This window comes from Gopherus flavomarginatus, chromosome 4 (genome assembly GCF_025201925.1).
Source record: "Gopherus flavomarginatus isolate rGopFla2 chromosome 4, rGopFla2.mat.asm, whole genome shotgun sequence".
Taxonomy (NCBI): Eukaryota; Metazoa; Chordata; order Testudines; family Testudinidae; genus Gopherus; species Gopherus flavomarginatus.
Window position 1 is genome coordinate 97,057,194 of NC_066620.1, and position 21,342 is coordinate 97,078,535.

At 44.2% G+C, this 21,342-nt stretch overlaps 2 protein-coding genes across 3 annotated transcripts in view; one reads left to right on the plus strand and one right to left on the minus strand.

Annotated features, from left to right (window-relative positions):
- The window catches only part of ZDHHC14 (zinc finger DHHC-type palmitoyltransferase 14), a 165,567-nt gene that overhangs the window by 100,359 nt on the left and 43,866 nt on the right, over positions 1 to 21,342 (minus strand). The gene's annotated exons all lie outside the window — the stretch shown is intronic.
- LOC127049234 (zinc finger and SCAN domain-containing protein 29-like) lies at positions 10,461 to 13,819 on the plus strand. Its single transcript, XM_050949824.1, has 2 exons — positions 10,461 to 11,383; positions 13,219 to 13,819. Exons 1-2 carry the CDS (start codon positions 10,861 to 10,863, stop codon positions 13,722 to 13,724), a joined length of 1,029 nt encoding a protein of 342 aa, XP_050805781.1. The 5' UTR covers positions 10,461 to 10,860; the 3' UTR covers positions 13,725 to 13,819.

The following is a 21,342-nucleotide window of genomic DNA, read 5'->3' on the forward strand; positions in this document are numbered from 1 at the left end:
CCTGCTTCAAGTCCTTGAAACACAAGTACCGAGAGATCTAACCTCTCTCCCCCCTCACCCAGAGGGTATGCAAAGTCAGGCTTAGTAAATCTAATACAAAGAGATTTTCCCCCTCCCTTTGTTTCTTAGCCTTAACCAGTGAAAAACACTCAAACAGGTCTTAAAAAGAAAGCTTTATATAAAAAGAAAGAAAAAGGACATAAAATGGTCTCTGTATCAAGGTGACAATATACAGGGTCAATTGCTTAAAGGAAAAAATGAACAAACAGCCTTATCCAAAAAGAATACAATTTAACACATTCCAGCAACTACACATATGTAAATACAAAAAAAACAATATAAACCTATTGTCTTACTATCCTTGTACTTACAACTTGGAAACAGAAGATTAGAAAGCCTGGAGATAGAAAGATCACTCTCAGAGCCGAGAGGGCCACCGAACCAAGACAAAGAACAAAAAACTCACACCCAAAACTTCCCTCTACCCAGATTTGAAAAAGTCTTGTTTCCTGATTGGTCCTCTGGTCAGGTGTTTGGTTCCCTTTGTTAACCCTTTACAGGTAAAAGAACATTAACCCTTAGCTATCTGTTTATGACACAGTCACTTCCACTCTATCTTTATGGTCAACGCTACTTTGTAACCACCAGGCAGAAGGTTCTAACAAGATTTGGCTGGCTGGACAAAATTGAAGACATCAAAACTTAGACAGAAGGCATGGCCCTCAACTGTATTCTATAATCTTGATACAGATTCAACATTTCACATTTTGTATATTAAGTAATCCTTTATCCCTGAAGTCCAAAAATAGCCTAAACATTGCATTTCATTCTGTGTTGTGAATAAGGTTCCACCCCACCCCCTTGAGCCAAATAGTTTACTATCAATACCTTGTTTAATATTGAAGAATCTGTGGAAAAAAGAAATTAACAGCGGCCAGGGTTGTAGAAGGGGCAGCGGGCTAGTTTATGTATTTTGGGGGTGGGGGGGGGAACTCACAGAAACAAGAAGGTAGATGGCAATCATTACAATCAGGGTATGGTTGCATTCCTTTCCCCAATCCTTCAACTGTTTGTCTGACCTCCCCATCCAACTTCCTGTGTGCGCACGAAAGGTTGCTTGCATGCATGGACATCAGGCCTTTTGTTAGTGTCTAAAACCTGAGATGTGGGTTCTCAGCAACTGTTGGAATCAGGCCCCTTAGACTAACTTTTAAATTATACTGACACTTGGCAGCCATCATGTTTATGCAGCACCTAGTGCAACAGAGTCCTGGTCCATGACAAGAACCTCTAAATGCTACAATAATATTGAAACATATTATTTACTGTGGATCCAGAGTTTTTAATCAGTAACCTCAAAATGTAAACAACTGCTCAGCAAGAACATGCACAAAAATCTGTTTAGGATTAAAAAAAGATTTTTCAAGTTCATCTTCCCTCCAAACAACCACCAACCAACATACTACTACTACAACCACCACCACCACTCCAGGGGTTTAAGCCCACAATGTGACCTCTCAAAATGCCTATAACCTAACTGGAATATTACAGAAATACAAGATAGTGGTCATTATTACATGGCGCCTGTGACTGAAAAAGTTGTGCTCTCTTTACTGGCTCTGAAGCAAGTTTACTAACGAACACCGCTCTGACCTGTGCTGTCATCCCCAATGTTGGCACACAAAGGAGGAAATGAACAGAAAAGCCATGTCAATTGAAGCTCTATAAAAACAGAAATACAGACTGTCAGTGTTTAAACGGAGGCAATACTGACAGAAAAGAGTTATTCTCAGGAGAGTAAGAGTGACCCATGAACAATGGCAAGTAAAATAAATACTTTAAGATGTAACTTGATACTGTTTTTATAAGTAAAATTCAGATAAAAACTCAAGGGCTTAGTTCTTTCCTCTGATAGTCTGCCTACATTGTCATGTATCTTGGAAAATCAGGCACTGCATTTGCTGACTTGACAAGAAACCTCGAGATACCCATCAGGTACTGCAGAGCAAGACTAAGCCTGAAGCCTATAAAAACACAAAACTGATAAAGTTGGACTTATTACCTGGAGCAAAACCACAGATAAAAGGATGAGAAGTACCACCCTTACTGGAGACAGCACAACATAAATAAAATGCAAATACAGAACCAAGCAACAGAGAAACATCCATCTTTATTTGGGGCGGGGGGCAAGAGAATGTCTTCACTGGTTGGTAGGAGATTAGCTATAAGAATATGATTGGTATGGGAATTTGTTTTAACAGAAAAAAAATATAGAAAAACATTCCTTAAAAAGTAATGGCTAGTGTACTGTCCTGTACAACCTGAATTAGTGGTCACTTACATTTTGTACCTGACCATTTGGTTATCTTACCTAACATTTAAAGTTAACTACTACTATATCATTTTCCAAACCTACAGAAAGTCAACCTTCTCTAGTCTGCACTTACGTCTTGTATCTCAGCCAACTCTCCCTGGTGGCTCCAAAGTTGTGTCAACAAGCCCACTTCCTCAGCCTTCCTATGGTTAGGAAAGAATCCCTTACAATCTTTAAAGAAGGTTATTGCACAAACCTCTGAATTCTAAACTGTTACTATAACACAACATTTAATTCTGCTTTTTGACTACTTTGATGGACAGCAAACTTCAGTTTTGGACTCAAGCCCTTTCACTGTATATGTGAGACGGTTTGTTTCATAGCTTCATGAGAGTAAATTCCAGCAAGGCATACTGAAATCTTCAGAAAGATTTAAAAAAAAAAAAAAAAAAGATTCCAAGGTCAAAAGGGATCACTATGACCTAGTCTGAACTTCTGTATAACACAGTCCACACAATTCTCCCAAAATAATTCCATTTGAAACAGAGCATATCTTTAAAAAAAAATACATCGAATCCTGATTTTCAAATTGTCAGCAGATGGAGAACACATCATGATCTTTGGTAAAATGTTCTAATAGTTAATTACCTTCACTGTTAAAAATGTACACCTTTTTTCCAGTCTGAGTTTGTCTAGCTTCAACTTCCAGCCATTGGATCTTGTTATACCTCTGTTTGATGGAATGAAGAGCCCATCATCAAATATTTGTTCCCCATGTAGGTAGTTTATCAAATCTGTTGTTATCTCAACAAACAAACAAACATGATATCAAGATAGTTTGACCAGACCTATTTTCCATCAACCCATATTGATTAGCATTATATTATCTTTGATTCTTTATTAATGAAGTCCCATATCAACTGCTCCATTATTCTGCCCGGAATCAATGTCAGATTGACATGACTATAATTACCTGGATCATCTTCTTTACACTTTTTAAATATTGTGTTATAGTAACAGGTTAGAGGTCAGAGTACTGTTTGTGCAATAACCCTCTCTAAAAATCACAAGGGATTCTTTCCTAACTATAGAAAGACTGAGGAAGTGGGCTTGTTGGCATAGCTTCGGAGCCGCTGGTGAGGATTGGCTGAACTACAAGGAGTGAACACAGACTACAGAGTGTTGACCGTCTTTTTAAATATTGGTGGAACATTAGCTTTCTTCCAGTCTTCTGGAACTTTCGCATAGTTCGAAAACTCATTGAAAATCAACATTACCCGTCTAGCAGGCAACTCAGCCAGTTTTTTTTAAAAACTCTTGGATGTAAGTTAGCTGGATCTGATTATTTTAAAATGTGATTTTTTTTCCTTTAGGAAAGATTTAAATTTGGAGGTGGAGGATTAAAATAAAAAGGGCAGAGTGGCCCAGTAGACTGGACTGTGACTCAGGAGATGTGGGATTCTATCCCTCACTCTCCCACTGACCCTGGGTGAAGTCACTTCACCCTCCTGTGTTGGTTTCCACTCCCTGTCCTTTGTCTGTTAGATATGTAGAGTATAAACTCTTCTAGGCAGCAAACAGAACTGTTAGTAAGCATTGTACGGTGTTTGGCACAATCAACCAATCCCCAGTTATGATCATTTGTATTACCATAGTGCCACGGAGCCCTAGTCATAGACCATGACCCACTGTGCTCTACAAAACAGAACAAATCAGTTGGGATCTTTAGGCACTGCTGTAACAAATAATTATTAGTAACTAGATAAATAGTAGTAGGGGAAAGCTCCGAGTCAAGGTTTCACAATAAATAAAAAAAATAGAAGCCGAGAGGACTTTCACTACGGTAATTATCAGACTTCACATACAAATACATATGGTTACCAAAAAAAAAAAAAAAAAAAGTGTAAGAAAGAATACATGAAACTAGAAATCACTAGGCATCTCTTTTTAAAGACTGGGCATTTCTCCCCTGACCCTTGAAAGTCTCAGTCATGTTTTCTGAGATGGTATTGAGTCAGGTTTGCACAAGCACTTAGATAACTTTCAATAGTCATTAATGAGAAACATTTTCAGCAATAGTTTGGTTTCCATACGTACATAAGGCTTGACTATCAAACAATTTGGACGTCATCTGAGGCAATTAACTTTCAAATTCTGATAAAATAATCTTATGGCAGTTATTAAAAATGGGAATGAAAATGAATGAAATTCTGAACTGTTCAAGTTCTGTAATAAACAAGTTATTTCAAGAGCAATTTCATAAAGACTAACTAGTTTAAATCAGTGAGCAACTATAGGATCCATGGCTCAAAGAAATCATGTTAGTCAAGTATAACATTTGCCTATACAAAAAGGTTTACTGAGTATTTACACAAAGAAAAGTAGCACTGTTCCAAAGAGAGAGGTGCAATTAAAGAAAAAGTAGTAACAGGATTTATATTTTTTCATGTATCAATATTGTTTGTATTGCAGTGAATCTTGCTGTCACCAAAAGAAAAAACAAAACACACACACACAAATCTGCTGCCCATATTAAATATTTAAGCATTCTTTTTCCTACAATATGTTAGCAGCACTGTGCCAGCCTAACTGTAATCTTTTGTAAATTTATGCATAAAAAAACCAGGTTTGGTCTCCTGAGATTTAGGAAGACAGGAAGTTGTAATTCTTTGCCCTCCCCCCGCAAAACAGGGAGAATATTTGATGTCAGATCTTGACAATCCATTGGGTCAATTCAGGAGTGGCCTTGATGGATCCTAAGGAAGTACTACCCTACTGGAGCACAAGGGTGATGACAGAAGCAACATCAAGGATTTGGGGTGTGTATCAAAGAAAGTGGAGAGATAATCAAGATGCCAATAGTAGCACACAGGATTTTCCATCATGTAAGGCAAACCATACAAATCTTTTATGAGCAATTCCACAGCTAGGGCTGCTAGACACTCTCCAATATAATAGAATTTTGGCCATCCTCTAACTTTCTGAAAGGCTCATTTACAACAGGAATTTCTTAATGGGTGCGGTCTCTAGTCTACAATATGTTTTTAATTTCATGCTAAGTGAGCAAAGCATTTTGAGATTATGAAGGCTTGTGAAAAACAAAACCTAGGTCTTTTGGGAGGAGTTTGTTTTCCTTTTTTGGATCGAGTGGAAGACGGGGGATTCCTTCTTTTTAAAGTCTCAACTTTTTTATAACATCCTTAACAAGTCGTTGATTGTTATCCTTTTGCAATGTCTGAAACCATCTTCAATTAAAGACTTGAATAAGGAACTACAAGCCATAACTGAGATGGGAAAACCCACCTGTAGTGGGGTGGCTGCCCCACTCTATGAGAAAAGAGACTGGAACAGACCAGAGAGGCTGTGTAGACCAGCAGCCAATCAGCAAAGGCCTGTGGAGAGCCAATCAGGGCAAAGAAAGAGGCAGCCAGTCAGGGCCAGGCTGAGTCCTATACAAAGGCTGCCTAGGAAAGGAGAGGGGAGTCTCTCCCTGACTAGCAAGGGAGGAGGACTGGCTCCTGAGGTAAGGAGGTGGAGCAGAAGAGAACTCTAGCCCATTACCTGCCAGGCTGCAGACCCTGACTAGAAAGACTGAGAAGGTGCAGGGGGCCAAGGGGAAGTGGCCCAGGGAGGACAGTCAGACAAGGGGAGAGAAGAAGGGCAGAGAGGATGCCACTAGAGGGTCCCTGGGACAGGACCCAGAGTAGGAGATTGGCCTGGGTCCTCCCCTTGTACTGCACCTGGCTGTGGAGGAGTGTGGCTGAGACTGACTGAAACTTGTCCCGGAGGCGAGAGGCTAGACTTTGGGGTTGTGACTGGTCACTGAGGCAGGAGCAAGCCAAAAGGACTGTTGTTACCCACCCCATCCCACTGGGAAGTGGGTGAGAGTGGGGAAGCAGACACCACCGAGTGGGGAGCAACACTGTTCCCAAATCAGTAGAGCAGACAATGGGTGAGACATCACGTGCAGAAGGTATGCCACAGCTGACAAGAGCTAATTCCCAAAGCAACTAGCAGGAGACACCAGTGATGGTGAGTCTAGATACTGTTACAGCACCTATAGGTTTAGAGGAAAGAGCAAAGGTGTCCATTGAATCTGGGGCTTGTTACTGAATTAACTAAGACTTTGACTGTGCAACAGGATCCATCAAGAAAATCTTACGTCACACAGAATAAAGAAATAATCACTTGGAGAATTCTAACCTAATATTGAACCTACAAATGCAAAGTTATCTAATCAGAAGAGATTAAAAAAAGGCAGAAGTTACCAAATCACAAGCATATTATTTATATAGCAATATTAGTGTGCATAACACTTCAGACAAATCAGATAAAAGGATAAAAATACTTTAAAAGCACCTACATGACTTAGAAGCCTAGGTCCCAAGTCACTTGGGTGACTTTGAAAATTCTTCTCCTAGTCTCTACCCAGAATTTCACAGCCTAAGAGAAATTTCTACAAGTTGTAATTTTCCTTCTTCTCTTCTGACCCAGTACGTTATTACAAAAGCAGTTCAGCCAGCTTTTATAAACATACCAACATCTCCATCTGGCCAGAGTTCTTTTTGAAGACTAACTTACAGTGAAAAGAAGAGATATTCAGAATTAGAGTAGCTCGAAAGCCAAGCTGTCAAAACTAAAATCCTTATGTCCACTTCATCTTTTAAAAATATGGATTATTGAATGTTGACCTGGGTCACCAGCAGATATCTGAAGTAGATTTTCAAACCCAATTCTCTTTACTTTTCTGTTCCTTATATTGTTATTGATCTTACATAACAGCAGTCTCTGACACCAAGATAATGAAAAAGCATATCCACGCTACAAAGGAATCTTGCATTTTCCTCCTACATCAAACATCTATTGCTAGAATTTCTTGTTCATTAGAAGTTGAAAAATTCTTGGCTAGTATAACACTTTAGCTAGTGCTCCCAGTCATTAGAAACTATTTCCCTCCTACTGTATAACAACCCCCGACTATTAATTAGGGTTGCCAGGCATCTGGATTTCAACTGGAAAGCTCAGTTACGGACTTGACTCACCAGGGTCCCTTTTCATCACTGAACAGACAATTAAAAGTTTGGTTGACTGCCCACAGTAGGGCAGGCAGGGTGCCTTCCCAACTCTGCACTGCTCCCAGCATATCCCTCTGGTTGCTAGGCACGGGGTGGTCACGGGGGCTCCACATGCAGACCCTCTCCCCAAGCACCTGCTCCACAACTCCTATTGGCCAGGAACCACAGTCAACAGGAGCAGCAGGGTGGTGCCAGCAGGCAGGGACAGCTCACAGAGCCCCCTCGCTGTGCGCCTCCGCCTAGGAGACATATTGGCCACTTCCCAGAAAACGCTTGAAGTAAAGCGCTGCCCAAACCCCCTCCCGCACCTCACCCCCTTGCCCCAGCCCTAGATCCCTCCCCACATCTAAACTCCCTCCCGCACCCCTGCCCCAGCTCGGAACCCATTCCAGCATTCCAACCCCCTGCCCCAGTCCTGAGCCCCCCTCCTGCACCCCAAACCTATCATCCCCAAACCCACTCTCCAGAGCTCATACCCCTAGCTGGAGCCCTCACCCCCTCCCACACCACAACCTCTTGCCCCAGCCTGGTGAAAATGATCAAGTGAGTGAGCATGGGGGAGAGCAAGCGACAGAGGGAAGGGGGATTGAGTCAACACAGATGGGGCCTTGGAGAAGGGGAGGGGTAAGTGTGTTCTGTTTTCTGCAAATAGAAAGTTGGCAACCCTTCTCTTAATATGTATCATGCTTTCTGTATATGATAGCTAGCATCACTTCTACATGAAATAAATTATGGACTTAGACCCATGCCCTAAAACTTTAATGCAAAGCCAAACTATTTCTAATTTCTTTTAAACCCTGAACATTGATATTAAATGGTTTTCTTCAAGATGGAAGCAAGTCACCATATGTAAACTAACCACCCAGAAAGCTTCTTCAATTTAGTCAGGCTAATATCCATAATTAGAATTACCTAAATTGCTGCGCAAATGCCTTTTTCAGATTTTTGTTTTAAATTAATCAGTGAAGGAATTACAAGATTTTGGAATCCAAGTTTTACTTCTAGACATTTTGGACTGTGATCTCTATTCTGTAGTAGAAAAAAATTAACATAACCAGTCTAGAATCTTGAATAACCAGCATCTATGATGGCAAGGTATTTTATTGATCTTGTCCATGTGTTGTGAATTTTTTATCTGAATGTTCTACTCAAACATTAGGGATAAATGAGACTGCATAGCTAAAGTTTTGGGAAGTCTGTAGACAAGTTATTTTTTATGTTGTTATAGTCAGGTCTTACTGTGCCCTTTCTTGCCACAGTACTAGAAAATATGTTTAACGGCAGCATGGGCTAGCTACGAAGTTCCTGAAAGGGCACAACAGAAACTCAAGAGGACCTGGAATTAACCACAGGTCACAGCCTGCAAGTTGAATCTTAATCAGTGCAATCTCTAACGTACCACACAGCTGCCATTCCACCTTCTATACAGGAAGAGGTTAACTGTGCAATAGTAGTAAGGAACGGGAGATGAAGCCTGCATCTCTACATGCTGTGAAGTTTACTGGCTATCCAAATTGAGAAACCTCTATAGAAATTGATTGCTGGGTGGTGCTCTCCACTTTACAGTATTCTCCAGAGTTCAGTTTTAATGGTCCAAGTCTTAAGTAGGAACTCAATCACCAACCCTGGATGTTACCCTTTTTTGATTCTGAGGGTACCAGACATGGAATTGGGCTTGACCGTGGCTGTTAGCCAATAGAATTATTGACCACTGTATATGAGTACAGGAACTCTAGGAACGGTGATGCCTCTGGTGCAAGCTCTAGCTATAAAACTACGTATAGGAGCACCCTGACTATATCAGCCTGAACAAATCTAACTTCCTCCTCTTTCCTTCTGGCTAGTTCACAGTCTGAGTTTGCACTTGAGATACTGTTGGATTCTTCTAGAAGGGCAGCCTCCAGCCAGCTAGGGAACTGATCCATCTGCTGGAGAGAGAAACAAATAAGGAGGCTGGGCGAGTGAGGCCCCTTAGATACAGACAGATGTCGTAATTCAAGAGTTTAAGTGATCTGTCTCTGGCAGAGAATGGAAAAAGAAATAGTTTTTTTTTCCTTCTCTTTTTTTTTTTAAAGGAAGTATTTGGAACGCAGTGTTGAATGCTTCATTTTCTTTCCTTTGAGCAACACTGCATTCTTCAATAAAAGCAAATCTTGATTGACAGAAAAATACATTTCCCTATCTGCCCTTCAGCTCCTTCGGACTATGCAATCGTTGCTAAAGTCCTAAATGGGGAAAAAAAGATACAAAAGCACTATAGTGAATTATGAATACCCTACAAAACTTATGTCTTTGCCTAGCCTCAAGCTGCAAAGAAAAAAAAATAAGAGCCATGAACAAATACAAACACTGAAGTCACAGAATGGCCTTTGTTGCTGAGCTTCTATTTTTTTCTCTGGCAACCCTGTTAATTTTCTGCATTCCACCACTGGAATTTTATTAAACAATGTGATATTCAGTAAACTCAGTCACTAATAAAAAAGTGGCCAAAAGTGAATGTTTTGCCTGTAGAGACAAAGTATGTAAAAACATACTTCATAAAACAAATTTAAATATTTCACACAATGCCTCTGTTTACTGAAACAAAGAATTTACGAAATCTCATTTATTTTTCTTTTCTGCATCTCTGTATGGGCAATGGAAATGTACTGGTCAATTATGACTTTAGACTAAAAACCAAAGTTGCACAAGTTTAACTAAAGGTCTGATTTTAAACCTAATTAAATGATCTAAACCCCTATGTGGAGAATATTAATCAGATTTAAATCTGTTTTCAACAGTAAGTTGATACTTTAGTGACTTGGGTAAAATTTCCAGAAGCGCAGAAGGGACTTAAGCTCCTAAGGGTATGTCTACACTGAAAACCCCACTACATCAGTGAGTCTCAGAACATGAGTCAGCTGACAAGCTCAGGCTTTGGGGCTAAAAGTAGCCGTGTAGATATTTCTGCTAGAATATCTTGCTCAGGCTCTGAGACACATGCCTCCCGCCAGGTTTAGAACCCAAGCTCCAACAGGAATGTCTGCACTGCTATTTTAAGCCCTGTAATGCAAGCCTGAGTCAGCTGATCCAGTCTGAGGGCTTGTCTACATCACAAAGTTGCAGCGCTGGTGAGGGGGTTACAGCGCTGCAACTTAGGAGGTGTACACATCTGCAGGGCATCACCAGCGCTGCAACTCCCTGTTTGCAGCGCTGGCCGTACTCCCGTTTTGTCTCAGGTGTAGAGGATCCAGCGCTGGTGATCCAGCGCTGGTAATCAAGTGTAGACACTTACCAGCGCTTTTCTTGACCTCCGTGGAATAAGCAGGTATCCCAGCATACCTGAGGATACCTCTCTGGTAATCAAGAAAACTCCTCTGCCCTGTGCTCACCTGACCCCTCCTTTAAATGCCCCGGGAAATTTCAAAAATCACCTTCCTGTTTGCTCAGCCAGGCGTGGAGTGCAATTAATCAATCAATCATTCAGCGACCATGCCTCCACGCACCAAACGAGCCCCAGCATGGACCAATGCAGAGCTGCAGGATCTAATTAGTGTGTGGGGAGATAAGGCTGTTCAAACACAGCTGCGCTCCAGAAGGAGAAACTATGATACCTATGGTCAGATATCGCAGTCCATGATGAGAAGGGGCCACGAACGGGAAGCCTTGCAATGCAGAGTCAAAATTAAGGAGCTGAGGAGTGCATACTGCAAAGCCCGTGAGGGAAACCGACGCTCAGGAGCTGCCCCCACAACCTGCAGGTTTTACAAGGAGCTGGATGCCATACTTGGGTGTGACCCCACCGTGAATCCTAGGAGCACGATGGAGAGTTCAGAGCAGGGAGAAGTGGGGGATGGTGTAGAGGATGAATACAGTGATGCTACTGGCGTGGAGGGAGACACCCCGGAGTCTCAGGACACAGGCAGCCAGGAGCTCTTCTCCAGCCCTGAGGAGACTAGCCAGTCGCAGCAGCTGGAAGCGGACGTTGATGAGGAAGCTGAGGATCGTGCTCGTGGTAAGTAGATTGCAATGTTTTGGGAGAGGAGGATTTTCGTTATGGCTGCCTGCATGCATGCCTAAACGTGGAATAGCCCATTGATGTGATCTATGACATCTGTGTAATCTGCCTCAGTAATCTCTTGAAAAGTTGCAGCTAGAGCTTGGGCAATGTGCTTTCTCAAGTTTATAGGGAGAGCCACCGTGGTCCCTGTCCCAGTCAGGCTAACTCGTCCGATCCACTGTGCAGCGAGGGGTGGGGGGACCATGGCTGCACACAGGCAAGCTGCATAGGGGCCAGGGCGGTATCCACATTCCTGTAGAAGACCCTCCCTCTCTTCCCAGGTAACACGCAGCAGTGATATGTCTGGCAGTACGAAAGCCTGTTGATAGTTTAGGGATAATTGAGGGTAGGGAGCTAGATTCATGGCTCCCCAGCCCAAGGCGCTCTGTTTCCCCTCCCCCACCCCCCTGCCCTTCCCAGCACGTAGGCATCCAGGCGGTGTGATCTGCTGTTCCCCCAGCCACCAGTCCAAGCAGGCACTCAGCCCCGCAGTGTGCTCTGTTTCCCCAGCCCCCCTTCCAAGCAGGCACCCTGCCCCGCAGTGTGCTCTGTTGTTTCCCCAGCCCCCCTTCCAAGCAGGCACCCTGCCCCGCAGTGTGCTCTGTTGTTTCCCCAGCCCCCCATCCAAGCAGGCACCCTGCCCCGCGGTGTGCTCTGTTGTTCCCCCAAGCCCCCTTCCAAGCAGGCACCCCGCCCCGCGGTGTGCTCTGTTGTTTCCCCAGACAGCAGTCCAAGCAGGCACTCAGCCCCGCGGTGTTAGCTGTTGTTCCCCCAGCCAGCAGTCCAAGCAGGCACCCTGCCCCGCGGTGTGATCTGCTGTTTCCCCAGCCCCCCTTCCAAGCAGGCACCCTGCCCCGCGGTGTGCTCTGTTGTTTCCCCAGCCCCCCTTCCAAGCAGGCACCCTGCCCCGCGGTGTGCTCTGTTGTTTCCCCAGCCCCCCTTCCAAGCAGGCACCCTGCCCCGCGGTGTGCTCTGTTGTTTCCCCAGACAGCAGTCCAAGCAGGCACTCAGCCCCGCGGTGTTAGCTGTTGTTCCCCCAGCCAGCAGTCCAAGCAGGCACCCTGCCCCGCGGTGTGCTCTGTTGTTTCCCCAGCCCCCCTTCCAAGCAGGCACCCTGCCCCGTGGTGTGCTCTGTTGTTCCCCCAGCCCCCCTTCCAAGCAGACACCCTGCCCCGCGGTGTGCTCTGTTGTTTCCCCAGTCAGCAGTCCAAGCAGGCACTCAGCCCCGCGGTGTTAGCTGTTGTTCCCCCAGCCAGCAGTCCAAGCAGGCACCCTGCCCCGCGGTGTGCTCTGTTGTTCCCCCAGCCCCCCTTCCAAGCAGGCACCCTGCCCCGTGGTGTGCTCTGTTGTTCCCCCAGCCCCCCTTCCAAGCAGGCACCCTGCCCCGTGGTGTGCTCTGTTGTTCCCCCAGCCCCCCTTCCAAGCAGCACCCTGCCCCGCGGTGTGCTCTGTTGTTCCCCCAGCCCCCCTTCCAAGCAGGCACCCTGCCCCGCGGTGTGCTCTGTTGTTTCCCCAGCCAGCAGTCCAAGCAGGCACTCAGCCCCGCGGTGTTAGCTGTTGTTCCCCCAGCCACCAGTCCAAGCAGGAACCAAGGCATCCCACTAACATGGGAGAAATTTTAGCAAAAGTACTCACCTCATTGCTCGACATGACTTAGCTTTCTTGACCTCTACAGTGTTATGTGAGGTATGTGAGAGGGATGCTACCTAAAGTTTCAAATGTCCTTCAAAATTTGATAATAAACAATGATGCCCCTGTGTATTACATGTTTCTATCTCTATTTTTTCTAGGGAACTCGAATAATGCAGCTGTATCACCGGCCTCACGTAGATTACAGAACTTGAGGCGCAATCCTAGGAAATCAAAAGAGGAATTGATCAAGACCGTTCTGAACCACTACAACAGGGAAAGTAGGAAGACTGAGGAATGGAGAAATACAGTACATGAATGGAGGCAGAGAGAAAGCAGGAGAAAGGAATTGTCTGCCAAAAAAATAGCCAGGCAGATGATGAGCCTCCTGTCTTGCCAAACCAAGTCTTTTGAGTCTCTTGTAGCCATGCAGACAAATATATACCGTGATAACCCACAGCCTTCCCAAAGCACTCTTCCTTGTCCCCCTGTATATCCTCAAAACAGCTTTCTGCAGCAGCCAGTTCCTTATTATCACCAGCTGCCCCCAACACCTATAAGATCACCTACTAACCAAGATATCTATAATTCTTACCCAGTGCACTCCACCCCCATCATTCTGCAGCAAAGTAATGGTGACTTGCATCAGACCGTGACAATTGAGTAAAATAGGACATAGTAAAACCTCTTAATGTACTGTGAACCACCCATACCCCCTTGCATGTTTTTTACTGTATGACAAATAAAAGTTTTTGGTTTGTATTTCTTTCAATACGTTTAATTGGTGCTAGAAATGGTAAATTATACACAGCAAGGTAAAGCAAAGCACAACACATGCATCAAACATTACTGCTGGCTCTCAGCATCAAATTGCTCCCTTAAAGCATCCCTAATCCTTGAAGCCCTTTCCTGGGCCTCCCTATTAGCCCTGCTCTCTGGCTGAGCAAACTCATTCTCCAAGCGTCTAACCTCGGAGGTCCATTCCTCACTGAACCTTTCACCCTTCCCTTCACAAATATTATGGAGGGTGCAGCACGCGGATATAACAGCGGTTATGCTGCTTTCCATCAAATCTAGCTTCCCATAGAGACTGCGTCAGCGAGCTTTCAAACGGCCAAAAGCACGCTCCACAGTCATTCTGCACCGGCTCAACCTGTAGTTGAACCGTTCCTTGCTCCTGTCAAGCTTCCCTGTATATGGTTTCATGAGCCATGGCATTAATGGGTAAGCGGGGTCTCCCAGAATCACAATGGGCATTTCCACGTCCCCTACTGTTATCTTGTGATCTGGGAAAAAGGTCCCGGCCCTAAGCCTCCTGAACAGGGCACTGTTCCTAAATATGTGTGCATCGTGCACCTTTCCAGGCCATCCAGAGTAAATGTCAGTGAAATGCCCACGGTGATCCACAAGCGCTTGCAGAACCACGGAGAAGTACCCCTTGCGATTAACATACTCTGATACCAGGTGGGGTGGAGAGATAATAGGAATATGCGTCCCATCTACTGCCCCTCCACAGTTAGGGAACCCCATTTCTGCAAAGCCATCTAAAATGTCCTGCACATTCCCAAGAGTCACGGTTCTTCTTGTCAGTGTTCGATTAATGGCCCTGCAAACTTGCATCAGCACCATTCCAACGGTGGACTTTCCCACTCCAAACTGGTTCGCCACCGATCGGAAACAGTCTGGAGTTGCCAGCTTCCAGATTGCAATAGCCACCCGCTTCTCCACAGAAAGGGCATCTCTAAATCTCGTGTTCATGCGCCGCAGGTTGGGGGCGAGATCATCACAAAGTGCCATGAAAGTGGCTTTCCTCATACGAAAGTTCTGCAGCCACTGCTCGTCATCCCATGATTGCAGGACGATGTGATCCCACCACTCAGTGCTGGTTTCCTGAGCCCAAACGCGCCGGTCCACAGAGCAGAGCATGTCTGTTACTGCCACTGGCAATGTACTATCTGCACATTGATGCGATTCACTATCATCGTCTGACTCCTCAATGTCACTCTCACTCACATTTAGCAGCTGAAGGAATAGCTCCACAGCCAGGCGAGATGTGCTGGCAATAGTCATTAATAAAGTATTCAGTAGCTGAGGATCCATTCTTGAAAGATAATGCAGAAAAAGCGCTGTACAGTCACAATGCTGCCACAGTGCTCCGCATGTGTACCAAAGCAACGCTGGCCGTTGGAACAGGAACAGGAAGCGGAAAGACAATCACGCTTCCTTCCCCTTCCCAGAAGCCCCAGCGCCGCTGTGGGACGAGGTGCTCTGTGGGATAGCCGCCCACAATGCATCACTCCCAACAGCGCTGCAGTGTGGCCACATCTAACAGCACTTGCAGCGCTGCTTGCTGTAAGTGTGGACACTCTGCAGCGCTGGCCCTATACAGCTGTACTAATACAGCTGTAACAACCAGTGCTGCAAAATTGTAGATGTAGACATGGCCTGAGACTTGCTGCTGCAGAGTTTGTTTTTTGGCACTGTAGATGTACCCTAAGTGCCCAAGTGACTTTTAAAAAGGGGAGACATGTTTCTAAATCTCTTTCGCACTTTTGAAAAATTTACCCTAGAGCTAAATTGTTACAAACCAAGTTCCAGTTTTACATCTATTTAAGACTGCCCACACCAAGCTTTGCACTTTAAACTGGTACAGCTTTGAATATAAACACCTGCATTTCCAGAATTTCACTTTCCACTTCCTGTGCACTTGCACATTACTATAAATGTTTGTGTTGCTGCATCCGACAAAGTGGATATTCACCCACGAAAGCTCATGCTCCAATACATCTGTTAGTCTATAAGGTGCCACAGGACTCTTTGCTGCTCAAAAATTACAGGCAAGGGTCTGGCCTTAATGTTAAGTATTATCAGCTTCATAGAAATAAGATATTCCAGAGAAAGGATGGGAAAGCTGAACAGAGACAATACTTGGTGAAGTCCAATTTTTTGTTCAACTGCGGAAGACCAGGGGATAAAAAAGTGGTGATACTGTTTCATTAAGACAAATTGGGACTGGAGAGGAACGATAGGGCAGCAGCTCTAGAAAACAACATAGAACAGAAGGGAAGAAAACATCTGTGGCATTTGGTACTTATTTTCAGAGCTGATTGAGGGGTAGGTATGGAATGGTGATATATATACACAGAGTTCTGTTGATGGATCTGGTAAAAAAGTGCTGGAGAGAGTCAGAGACAGATGTCTTTGCTATATTACAAGTTTCCAGGTTCTGCATGGTATTTCTTCTATCTGACATGCTATGTTTGTTGTGTCATCATTCTCTCGTTTCCTATAGTTTGTTTCTATTCCCTCTTTGCTTAGGTTCCTTTCTTAGCTCTTACAACATACAAACAACCCCCAGCTCTTATACAGCGTTTTTTATCTATAGACCTCAAAGTGCTTTGCAAAGGAGGCAATTATCACCCCCATTTTCCAGATGGGGAAACCAAGACACAGGAAGGGAAGTGACTTTCCTAAAGTCACCCAGCAGGAAAGTGGCACACGGTGAATAGAACCCAGGGTTCCTTAAGTCCAGTACTCTATCTCAAGGCCACACTGCCTCCCTAGAAATAAATGTAGGTTATGTTATGGCATTATGTGTATGGCTTCATATTGCACATATTCTTTTTTCCAATTTAATTGCAATTGTTAATGCATTTTTCTTCATACAAGAAAAAATTAAGTGTCATTTAATTATGCATCTTCCTGCAAGTGGTTAGGATTGATTCAAGATTTAATGTCACCACTGAGGGAAGAAACTGATTACTTTGGGAAGCAAAAGTAGTAGACTGGAGTCAGGCAGGTGGACAGCAGGCTAGGAAGAAGAAAATACTGAAGAAACAGACAGAAATCCTATATGATTAGCACTAGAATTAATAACGTATTTGGTAAGTGTACCTGATTCTCGTGATTTAGGGCAATATTTTCAAAAGCACCTAAGTGATTTAGAAGACTAAGTCCCAAGTCACTTAGAAGCCTAACTCCCACTTTCAATGAGACTTAGGGTCCTAAGTGTCTGTATCACTTTTTAAAATGAAGGGTAAAATTTTAAATATTTCCTGTAACAATTTTCTATTTAAGATTTCTCACTAGGAACAGAAACCTAAAAGACTGTCACCAAGAAGTAAATTGAAGTTTAGACAGAAAAGTCAAAATTGTACAACACTTTGAAAATAGGACGTTCTATAAGTGTTACAGGTAAATGGTGCTAGACATCCTGTTGCATATGTAGGTTTACAAGGCCTCAGAATATACTGGATACAATATTATTAAGCTTAACCACTCAAGTAATATTAGCACACTCTTTGTACTTAACATGCAATAACCAAAAAGCAAATCCTCCTGCTAGTTCAGGAGGAATGGCTTGTCACAAATCCAGCCCATTCCCATAGAGAGGGTGCTGGAGTTGCTGTATAATCCTAAAGCAGCTGAAATTTTTTTTTTTTTACCGCAGATTTACATTTCATCAGATTTGCAACTTGATTACAGGTACTTATTTATATGCAAATAGGTTCAGTTTGTTTACAAGTCCTTGCACTCACTGAGCATGGGGACAAGCATCACATCATGCTGACGCATTACTCTGGAAGATGTGGTCTCTTCTCTACTCTATTTCAAAGAATAGTGACATTTGAACAGCCACTCTGTATTCAAGAGATGTGACTATGGATACAGAGAAATGAACTTCTCAGTGTTTCTTTTCCCCCTCCTGTTTCAAAATCCCCCAATATTACTGAGTGTATTTCCCTTGCTTTGTTGGTGGGAGACAGCCCAGTCCCGTCAGTCAACAGTTAACACCCTACTTCCTAAAGAAGTGAAGCACTCTAAAACTTCAACAGTAATAAAGACTAGAGTTAGAATTTCATAAACAATCATGACATTGATAAACGACAACTAGCAAAACCATTAAAAACAGATTTGTTTAGTTTTTATATTTAGAGAGAGCATGCAAGGACAAAGGCCTTGTAGACTAGTGAGCTAAGCACAAGGTTGAGAGACAAGTAGCTTTAAGTTCTATTCCCATTAACTGTCCTTAAAAATATGTAGGTGTTCTGACACTATAGCGATGGACACAGAATGATAACTTAATAGTATGCATATATAATACACCAAAATAAAGGTGGGACAATGAGGTAACACTAAAAACAGGTAAGTCAAATCTATTGCCCTCCTCTCCTATTTTTACATGTCTACCAGGCTGGCTGGATGTATTAATTACCGTTAAATTCCAGGATGTGGGAACAGTTAGGTTCAAGCCATTAATCCATGAAGGTTAAAGACCCTGCATTAAATATTACTAAAAAACAGTACAGACAGCAACACCCCTTCTACTGAATGCTGTAGTAGTTGATCACTATATATTAATTTTTATAGTAGCCTGAGGAAAGTATGTAGAGGTCCACGCGGCCACTTGGCAGTTCTCTTTGTATGATTCGTGCTCCCCACAGCTCAGTAGGATAATGCTGATCTGGTTCAGTGAGTTATTACATTTGTAGCAAGGTGGCTCTGGACCCTACTTGGAGATTTTGGAGATGAAATCCCTCCAGCTGCACAGGGTTACTCACACAACATCCTTTTATATTATCCTTGCCTACAGGACCAGGATTTAACCATGGTTGCTTTTAAAATTTTAATTTGTTGTACTTTCTTAAAAGTCACTAAAAAGTGAATGCAAATTACTGCCCACCTGTTCTACAGCATGCTCCAATGATTTAATCCAGATTAGTACACTTTCCTGGAGTAGGTGACTAATCCTTGATGTGATATTAAATAGTCCCAATTATCTAGCATCACTAATTTGAAATAGTTATTTTAACAGATACATGCAATCACATCACTAAAACAGAAAGATACCTAGACCAATCCTACTTTAAGATAATATATCCCTTTTAAAAAAGACTAATTCATGGTATGTATACTATATAAATGTTGGATCTTATAACTTTGCCTACAACGAACAAATATAAAAGCCAATATTCTCTTATACACTGCTACAACTGGAAGATGGGGGACAGAGGAGGAAGAGGAGCTTACTATTATTCACAGATGTACAAACAGTTATCCAATAAGACTGAACTACATTCCTGGAAAGCAGGAAAGATTTAAGTGAAATAAAAAAAACACATTAATAATGGCATTGTAGTTTGAGGCAAAACTTAGTTTGTCTTGTATTTTAAAATTTCAAATATATACACACATACCTTAGCAAAAAAGGGAACTATTCCTAACTAAATCATTTAATTTATAGGAAACCAATGCCAAGCATAGATCAACAGATATGGATAAGAGAAGATTACTTTAGCAAATTGTCAAACAGAATGTGATTGTGTCATCTCCATATTAATCTGCAACTCAGGTGGAAAATGATATTAATGGTTTAACTGAAAGCTTACTAGTCAAGATTTCCACAGCTTGTTAAGAATTCATATGGAGGATTTAGAAATTACAATAGGCACACTGACAGGTTTTATGCAAAACAAGGAAGTTGAGAAACGCAGCTACGATGTGAAGCAGCATTTTCAATCACTGAACTACAGAGCAGTTGAAATGTAAGCTGCCGCTCTCCAGTCACCCAGCTCTGAAGGCAGCACCAGCAGCAGCACAGAAGTGAGGGTGGCATCATATGCTATTGTGGTGCAAATGTAAGGGTGACAATACCATACCACGTCACCTGTGCTGTTGCTGGCGGTTGCATTGCCTTCAAAGCTGGGCTCCCATCCAGCAGCTGCAGAGCTTCCTGGAAGTGGGTCTGACTCAGCCCCAGAAGTTCCTATGCAGGGAAAGAAGTCCCATCCCTGCCCAGCCTGGCTGGGAGTCTGGTGCATGGTAGGAGACTTTGGCCGTGGCACCCCAGCCCTGTCCCTCCCCAGCTTTGGGTTCAGTGCTCAAGGGCTAAAGAAGCCTTAGCCTGGCTGTGTGGAAAGGGGGGAGGCAATACCACAGTGTCCTGGGTGGTCGCCCATCCATAAAGCCAGCCCGGCTCCCCAAAAGCAATGACCCTCTCATACTATGCCACTTACTTCTGCACTGCTGCTGGTAGTGGCGATGCCTTCAGAGCTGGGCACCTGGCCAGAAGCCACCATTCTCCAGCTACCCAACTCTGAAGTGACAGATATATCTGCTTCAGAAGCCACTCTCTCAAACCAAAAGGCCAATAGTTTTTATAAGAACTAGCTGGTCTAGAATCTATACTCCAGTTCTATCCTTTTGAATTTTTTTACCTCACATTCTACAGCCCGGTCTACATCACTGAGGGCTTGTCTACATCACAAAGTTGCAGCGCTGCAACTTAGGAGGTGTACACATCTGCAGGGCACCACCAGCGCTGCAACTCCCTGTTTGCAGCGCTGGCCGTACTCCCGTTTTGTCTCGGGTGTAGAGGATCCAGCGCTGGTGATCCAGCGCTGGTAATCAAGTATAGACACTTACCACCGCTTTTCTTGACCTCCGTGGAATAAGCAGGTATCCCAGCATACCTGAGGAAGTCTCTGGTAATCAAGCTGGTCTCCTTCCCCGGCTTTCTCTCGCGTTCCCCGAACCCCGAGCAAGCAGGTCTCCTTCCCTGAGGTTTGCTGGGTGGTTCCGGGAACGCGAGAGCAAACCGCGACGAAGCTGGTCTCCCCCGGTTTGCTCTCGCGTTCCCCGAACAAGCAGGTCTCCTTCCCTACGGTTTGCTGGGTGGTTCGGGGAACGCGAGAGCAAACCGCGGCGAAGCTGGTCTCCTTCCCCGGTTTGCTCTCGCGTTCCCCGAACAAGCAGGTCTCCTTCCCTACGGTTTGCTGGGTGGTTCCGGGAACGCGAGAGCAAACCGCGGCGAAGCTGGTCTCCTTCCCCGGTTTGCTCTCGCGTTCCCCGAACAAGCAGGTCTCCTTCTCTACGGTTTGCTGGGTGGTTCGGGGAACGCGAGAGCAAACCGGGAAAGGAGACCAGCTTCGCCGCGGTTTGCTCTCGCGTTCCCCGAACAAGCAGGTGTCCTTCCCTGCGGTTTGCAGGGTGGTTCGGGGAACGCGAGAGCAAACCGCGGCGAAGCTGGTCTCCTTTCCCGGTTTGCTCTCTCGTTCCCCGAACCCCCGAGCAAGCAGGTCTCCTTCCCTGCGGTTTGCAGGGTGGTTCGGGGAACGCGAGAGCAAACCGCGGCGAAGCTGGTCTCCTTTCCCGGTTTGCTCTCTCGTTCCCCGAACCCCCGAGCAAGCAGGTCTCCTTCCCTGCGGTTTGCAGGGTGGTTCGGGGAACGCGAGAGCAAACCGCGGCGAAGCTGGTCTCCTTTCCCGGTTTGCTCTCGCGTTCCC

Coding starts and splice junctions, on each gene's coding strand:
- LOC127049234 (XM_050949824.1), top strand. CDS start 10,861: ATGCCTCCACGCACCAAACGAGCCCCAGCATGGACCAATGCAGAGCTG. Junction 11,384..13,218: donor AGCTGAGGATCGTGCTCGTG/GTAAGTAGATTG, acceptor TATTTTTTCTAG/GGAACTCGAATAATGCAGCT.